Source organism: Rutidosis leptorrhynchoides, chromosome 11 (genome assembly GCF_046630445.1).
Source record: "Rutidosis leptorrhynchoides isolate AG116_Rl617_1_P2 chromosome 11, CSIRO_AGI_Rlap_v1, whole genome shotgun sequence".
NCBI classification, from domain to species: Eukaryota; Viridiplantae; Streptophyta; class Magnoliopsida; order Asterales; family Asteraceae; genus Rutidosis; species Rutidosis leptorrhynchoides.
Genome location: NC_092343.1, coordinates 172604185 through 172612662, shown reverse-complemented (window position 1 = coordinate 172612662; position 8478 = coordinate 172604185). Strand labels below are relative to the sequence as shown.

Below are 8478 nucleotides of genomic sequence, written 5' to 3'. Positions count from 1 at the left end.
ATCTGCTAGATGCGTCTATTAGAACCATGAAATATCTAAATGGTCCACATGGTGGATGAATTGGTCCACATATATCACCTTGAATTCTTTCAAGAAACATTGGTGATTCTTTCTCAACCTTAAGTGGTGAGGGTCTAGTTATCAATTTTCTAAGAGAGCAAGATGTACATGGAACCATTGTATCATGATGGATTTTTCTATCCTTTAGTGGATGTCCATGAGTACATTCAATAATCCTTTTCATCATTGTTGATCCTGGATGGCCTAATCTGTTATGCCATAAACTGAATACACCAGGATCAATATATTTTTCGTTAACTACCATATGTATTTCTGGTACATTTATATGTGTATAATGTAATCCAGAACTAAGTCTTGGCAGTTTTTCAACCACATGACTCTTGTCAGTGATACTTAAATATTTCTCATTTTCTGTTGTCACTGACTGATAATCATACCCGTTAAGGTATATGTCGGAGAAACTCAATAAATTTCTGCTTGACTTGGGAGAAAATAAGGCATCATTTATTAAAAATTTTGTACCATTTGGTAGTATGAAATTTGCCTTTCCTATCCCTTTTATCAAGTTAGCAGGTCCTGATATTGTATGTATAGTTCCTTCCGTTGGTTTTAGATCAATAAAATATTTCTCGGATTTAAGTATAGTGTGTGTAGTTCCACTGTCTGCTATACAGAGATCTCCACCACTTGATTGATGTTGTATTCCAGCAAAATTCATATTGAACTTCATATATAAGAAATAAATAGTGAGTACATTAATATTACACAATATTTTACACGCAAATAGATAGTACTGAAACATTTAGCAAACATAATGACAAAGACAGACGATATTAAATCGTTTATTTTTCGAAAGACACACAACTTAAACATTCAAGAAATCTTCATATAAATCAGATGGTTTCTCAGTGACTGTTGGATCGACGTTATCCACAAAGTTTACTTCCTTTTCTTTATCTTTCAGCGAATCCTGATACATCTTAACAAGATGTTTAGATGTTCGGCAAGTATTAGCCCAGTGGCCCATTCTACCACATCTGTAGCAAGATTCTTGAGAATTTTTAGAAGAATTTTCTTCAACATCTTGTTTAGTGGGCTTGTTTTGTGGTTGATATTTATATTTTCGTGGATTATTATTTCTTTGACCACCACGGCCACGACCACGGCCACGTCCACGCCCATTCCCATTACCATAAGGATGGTTTCTACCATAGTTATGGCTTTTGGCATGATGATGGCGATAGTTATTATAACCACGACCTTGCCCGCGTCCTTGTCCCTGTTTATAATTATTTGCAGTATTTGCTTCAGGGATTGCAAGTGTACCAGTAGGACGGGATTGCTGATTTTTCATTAATAGCTCATCATTTTGCTCTGCAACTAAGAGATATGAATTAAGTTCAGGATATGTTTTGAACTTTAGCATTCTCAAATTTCTTTGCACTGTGATGTTTGCAGCATTCATTGTGGAGAAAGTTTTCTCCATCATGTCTGCATCACTTATTTCATGTCCACAGAATTTAAGTTGTGAACATGTATTATACAGAGCTGAGCTATATTCATTTACTTTCTTAAAGTCTTGGAACCTTAATGTTCTCCATTGTTCCATAGCAGCTGGAAGTAAAATTTCTCTTTGATTATTGAATCTGCTTTTGAGACCTTCCCATAAAACATGGGGATCTTCTACAGTCACATAATTATTTTGTAAGCATTCATCAATATGTTGATGAATAAAGCAACATGCCGTTGCTTGTTCTTTTTCAGAACAAGTGTTGTTTTCATTTATGGCTTCAAGAATGCCCATTGATTTAAGATGCATTTTTACTTTTATAACCCATGGCATGTAGTTGTTTCCAGTTGATTCTAAAGGAGTAAATTTAAGCTTTTCCAGATTCGACATTTTCTATTAAAACAAACAACATGATAAATTATAGTCACTTTATATTCATAAGTATATAAACATTAAACATAAATTTAATATAACATAAATGATAAGTAGGTGACAGTGTCGACCATATGTAAGCAATCATTAATAAATGTTATATAACATAAATATAAATATTAGTAAACATAAATGATAATTAGGCGACAGTGTCGGCCATATAAATGTTAGATAATAGAAATATAAATGTTAGTAACATAAATGATAATTAGGCGACAGTGTCGGCCATATAAATGTTAGATAATTGAAATATAAATGTTAGTAACATAAATGATAATTAGACGACAGTGTCGACCATATATTATTCAGGTGGTATAACCGACCATATATCATTTAGGTGGCAGAGCCAACCATAATTAGTATTAAGATTATCGTGCTGATAACGTGTTATAATTCAGTAGGCTTATAACTACCTTTAGTGGTTTGATTCTTGATGTTATAATTCAGTAGGCTTATAACTACCTTTAGTGATTTGATTCTTGATTAAGAATACTAATAATGAAGTGTAAGAACAAAGATGATAATGGAGAGAAAGAAAGAAACACTTTGTAAGTGTGAGAAATGGTGCAAGTTTAATGCTTGCATTCATGGCTATTTATAGTAAAAATATCACAAGTTTAGGTAATACAATAATATTACTTTTGTGTATCAATAATTGACTATCCATTTATATATATATATTTATATATTATAACAGGAGGAAATATTATTTCACTTTTGGTAGAAACTAGTTTGGTGCTCCGCGCGTTGCGGCGGATGTACTGACTTCCTTCCTGTTTATGCAAAGCGAGTCTTGAAACCGATACTATGCTACTAACATGCATATAGCATGGAATGAATCCAAGAAAAAGCTTACAATTGGTGTTGTATCTCCCTACGGTTTGAAGGTAGAAAAGACAACACCATCCAAAGTATCTTAAAGAGTAATCTGCTCCGTTGAACTGATGAGGTGGTCAATATTATTACTGCAAAATAAAAAGTGCAAAATAAAAAGCAACAATAAAAAATGAGTTCAAATACTTTTTAAAAGACAAATTGTAAATAGAAAATTTAGTCAATTAATGGACATATAAGTGTAACAAAAACATGCATACAGCTTGTGTGCAGGTATTAGCTTTATATGGACATATTAGCTTTATATGTTGCATATGTTATGGGTATTGTTCTCTAAAATGAATAAAGGATTATAGTGGATATGTAATATTGACATGAGAAATAGTAACATATGTGTTATCATGCGAGTGAAGTTATAACAACAATAGAAATTGTTATGTATATGTTCATGTTTATCTGTGTGTCATGATACAATCAGTAAATAAAACAGAAACAGTTAACAATGTCTGAACATTTAAAAACAATTGTTGCTTGTATACGTATACAACAAATAGGGGAACTCACCAATGGATCTTATGATTCAGTGTACACAAACAGAAAATGATGGGATATGTAGCAATACGTAAACAGATATAATAAACCTACATCTATAAGCAGAATGTATGAAACAAACGCAATAAGGATTATGGCATCCAATTAGACCATAGATAACGCAGGCGTTTGTCGCCCTAATCCGCCCACAAACGCCCCACAAACGCCCGGAATGGAGCGATTGTGGGCGTTTGTGTTGGGGCGTTTGTCAAGAAAGCACGGGCATTTTCATGTGCGTTTGTGATTTTTTTTTTTTTTTTTTTTAATTCCTTCCCACCTTTTTCACCACTTTTTAACCCAACCTCCAATTATATTTTAACACATCACCCACAAACGCCCTTACAAAAGACCCCCATTACAACTCCCCCCCAAAATGTCATGGCCCAGTCACAGTTTTTCCCCAAAAAGTGCACATCACCCACTCCACGTCACAATCACCAATATCTGTGGTCTTACAAAATATGAACACAAATTAGTTATTAGATAAAACAGTTACATGTTATTGTTGATTGCTAACAAATAGGTTATGCAAGGGTCACAAAACCTGATCAAACATCGGTTAGTCTCCATTTGAAAGATACTGGTACCTATGTTTGTATATATTCCATCCATGTCAATTCTAATATCCAGAACCCGAATATATGTGGAACCACAACTTGGTTTAGCAAGCATAATCATTGTCAACACCAACCCATTTTATTTGTTAAGAGGGTAAAGCAGAATAACACATTACGTAATAACATAATATGCAGAATAACACAAATTGCTTTTGTAAAAGACATAACATTAACATAGAGACCATTATTAAAAAAGCATACAACAACCTATTAACCTAGCTTCTTTCCATTCATTCTACTTGGAAGAATTAATCGTGGCTGAATGTTAATTGCCATACGGATACCAGTCTTAGGAGGAGTAAGATCTACTGCTCGTGAATGTAGATGAAGATACCTGCCATTTTCATGGAAACCGATTCTAGATGTGTCAACATGATCGTCTTCAAAAAAACGTACCGATCCATCTCTCATCATCTTATCTCTACAAATAACGTGAACTGAGTTACTTGAGGATAACGATATCCTGCAGTTGCAGTCAGACACATTTTTATTATCATCATTCACGTCAACTAGGTATGGTATCCATTTCTGATGCTCATCATCATCATCATCATCATCATCATCTTTCACTGATGATACCTTGAGCACATAGTATTGTATTTCAGAATCAACGTAGTAGAAGGTTTGAGTCTTGTGATCGAATATTGCTCCACTAATGGTGCAAAAACTCGCCCATAAATTATTACAAGGTGTACACACCTTATGCTGAGTCCACACCCTTTGCCCTTTACAAATCACGTTTACTTCAATTAACTCGTGTTCTGGGACTCGTTTAAAAATGGAGATGACACAATGAGGAGATGTAGGCACATCGGAAAAAGCTGCCACATGGCCATAGATATTATCATTATTTGGTAGATCGGGGAGTGTAATTTTGGCGAGAGTAAAGGGGGAAAGAAAAAAGAGCAAATCATCTTTGAATACAAGCAGCCACCCGTGATCTGATCCTAGGCAATATGAACCTTCCAGATCCGGAATGTTTCTACTGTATGTTTTGTCTTGGCGTTTGTCATAGAAAATGTATTCCCCAGAACAACTCCTCCTCCTCCTCCTCCTCCTAATCTTGGTTTTGTTATAGAAATTGTTGTTGCTGCTGCTGCTGCTTCTTATTTCTCTTCTGAAACCATTAGTTGTTTCGTGATACAGTAACCAGTTGTCGGTTTGTGAAACGCAAATCATGTTTGCTGCTACAGAGTGAAAATCTTTGCAGGTACTACGGAAACTTAAGAGGTCCATTACGGACAGTCGACCAGCAATGGAAGATAGGATATCCATGGGAAGATCAGCATATGATGATCTCTGCTCACTGATCATGTTTTCACCCTTGATCACTACATCATGTGTTACCCAACACTTGGAACATTGGTTGTCTTGAGTCATATGATCAGAATTATTGGAAAAGAAGAGCGAGGTTGTTGCTGTTGTTGTTGTTTGTTTTACGTGATTTGCATTCTTCAATTGCCGTATTCCATGCGAGACTTCATCTTTTTCCCGTGCAATCTTATTCCCCATGGTACCTAGCTACCAATAACTACTCACTGATCCACACATATAAGTTAATAATAATAATTTCAATTTCAATTTCAATTTAAATAATAATTATAAATTATAATTATAATTCAATAGCAACTGTATCTAATCTCGACGACAAATACAGGATATCGTGGATGAATAATAATTACTAGTAGTTGTTTTTAAATAAATAAATAAACAGAGTATCAATATCAAATAAACGATATACCTACAAGTTGTAACGAAATCAAAATCCATTATAGATACAACATCTCATACTTAATTTTAGGGTTTAATTTTTAGTTAAAAAACTAACCTGCGTCTCCATTGAGCCCCAGAAAATTAATAAGACAACGAAGAGGATGATGATGATTATGATGATAATGATGATGATGATAATGATAAACAATTATCAACGACAAAGGTAGGGACGAATGTTTGCAATTGTTTGGATACGAGATTGTGACGGTGGAAGTATAAATTAATGTAAAGGGATGTTTTAGGGTTGAAAAGATGCGGATCTTAATAGGTAAGTTGTACATCAATACGGAGTACTCTCTAATCCACATGTTTTTTTACAACCTTTTTTTTTTTTTTTTTTTTCTTTTTTCTTTTTTTTTTAAAAAAAAGGCAACCATATATATGTATATGTATAAATAATTAAATACTGTAGAAAATTATTACAAGGGGAGAATGAAAGGGCTGCATAAAGTAAACCGAACCGTAACCATATTAACCGAAAAACCCGCACCAAATTAACCAAACCAAATGGATAACCGCAGGGTTTGGTTAACATTTTTGAGTTAACCGCACTTTATGGGTCGGTTATGGAAATAATAGGTACCCGCAGCGAATTAACCGCATCCGCACCATTTAGTATTTTATATATAATCATTTTTATGGAAGATGGTCAACATATTAAAATATTAAATCTTTTAAATCAATGTATAACATTATTTTGACTTTTAAGTTGAGAAACGTTAACCATAGATATTAATTATACCAAAGGGAAACACACCAATGAAAGACACTTTGATCTATGACTCTCGGATGGAGGGAGAACCGGAGAATAAAGTTTGAAGGAAAGTTTAATTATTAAGAACTTTACGTGAACATATGTTTTGTCTAATTTATGGTCTTTTGCATTAATTTAGAGTGTAAAAACGACATTGATCTACTTTTATTTTCGATTAGAAATATGAGACAATGACCTAGTCTCATATTAAAATACTAGCCTTTAAGAGCCCGTGCGTTGCACGGATGACCCTATAAAATAGTATTCGAAAACGTTACTATTGGTACCGATTAGCTGTATAGTACAATCACAATGACGAAACTCTTCATTAATAATAGTTTTATACACCCGTGCGTTGCACGGAAGCTGTAAGTATAGATTTTGAAAATATCAAATATATAATAGTGTAGATGATTTTCAACCTACACTATACGTTGCAATCAGATACATGTCTAAGCTTTAGCCAAAACGAACAGATAAATAACAATCGGTGCAACACAATCCTTCTCAATATATTGATTCAGAATGAAATCCTACCCTTCAAATGGGACACGTTGGCAAAATAATATAATATTAAATTTTTTTAATATTAGATCGTTTTGATCCAAGCATGTGTCTGGCCAATCTGACCAGTTTTGACATGAACTAAACTCTACCAAGTAGATACCATTCCAATTTGCCCTACTACCAAACCTATCCAACCTGCACATTTTGACACCTCAATACAAACAGTAACAACGTATTCAAAACTAAACAGTACAGGATAGTGTAGATATATATGGTTGTTTTAGCACATTATCTATAGGATTCATGCTCACCGATAAAAGTAATTCCATAATATATAGGATGATAATCAGTAAAATTACACATCCCATCGAAGTCGCTATAAATGCACAACGTAATAAGCCTAAAGTGGAGGAATAAAATTGCTGCAGGCATTTCTATTTGAACAAAGATTAAAAAAAGTACATCCAAGACATGACCAGAAGTAAATGGGTAAAATTGACACTTTTAATTTGAATCTTTATTTCAAGTGACTGCCACAACCAAATATGAATATTTACACAATCGGATAAAATGATCTGGTTTCAAAAAATATAGACCAGACTAATTCTTAATTTGGCAAAGAGATGGGATTTAAGAACCATTTTTCAAAATTATATGAACTTTCTATGACCTTACCATCTTCAATAACATATAATCAGTCGTCTACTAACATTACATAATATTGTCTAAATTATAATGTAACTTCCTTCCCATTTCGAAAAGCAAGATAAAATGTCTATAGTTTAATCATACTAAATTAACATAGACAGGTGGTACCAAGTCTATGTATAATGAAATTATTTACTTACTGTTATTGCTAAACCACTCGTTAAAATATAAAAATAAAAAACTTGAAACCAATTTTCAATCATCATCAACTTGACAAAAAGTTGATCAGACTAACAGTGAAAATTAACCAATTATTATATATTATTATTCATCAGTTGTATTAAACTATATACACATACCTTTGGGAGAAATAGAGTCAAGTAATAAATTTTTTCGCAATTGCACCTTTATCTATGACGGGTTGAAGACTATGATAAGTTGCAAGATACATAGTCGGTATTATAAGAAGGATGTTTGGTGGTATTCACATTTTATAGTACATAAAGGCACATGTAAAGTGTAGTTTATTACCTTAACCATTTGTAACCCAACATGAACTCATTCCGATGATAGCTGGCTTCGACATTGATTCATATATTTCTGTGTTCAAATGTGTGCGAGTTCATTCCATAGCGTTAGTTGGATGACGGTTCCGCTATTTTTATATGTTGCATTTCATCGTATTAGTGTCTAAGGTTGTATTTATAAAGAAATAAATATATTTCTACTTGTATTTCTAACAGAATATGTTAGCAGTTTGTGTATTTAGTTACCAGATATCTTTGATCTTG

At 33.3% G+C, this 8478-nt stretch overlaps 1 protein-coding gene across 1 annotated transcript; it reads right to left on the bottom strand.

Moving 5' to 3' along the window:
- Positions 1-4153: 4153 nt before the first annotated feature.
- Positions 4154-5994, bottom strand: LOC139876768 (uncharacterized). Its single transcript, XM_071864142.1, has 2 exons — positions 5834-5994; positions 4154-5522 (listed from the first exon to the last, which is right to left on the bottom strand). Exon 2 carries the CDS (start codon positions 5515-5517, stop codon positions 4216-4218), a length of 1302 nt encoding a protein of 433 aa, XP_071720243.1. The 5' UTR covers positions 5518-5522; positions 5834-5994; the 3' UTR covers positions 4154-4215.
- Between the last annotated feature and the right edge of the window lie 2484 nt (positions 5995-8478).

What these genes read in the sequence shown, in the direction of transcription:
- LOC139876768 (XM_071864142.1), bottom strand. Translation starts at nt 5,517, where the DNA reads ATGGGGAATAAGATTGCACGGGAAAAAGATGAAGTCTCGCATGGAATA.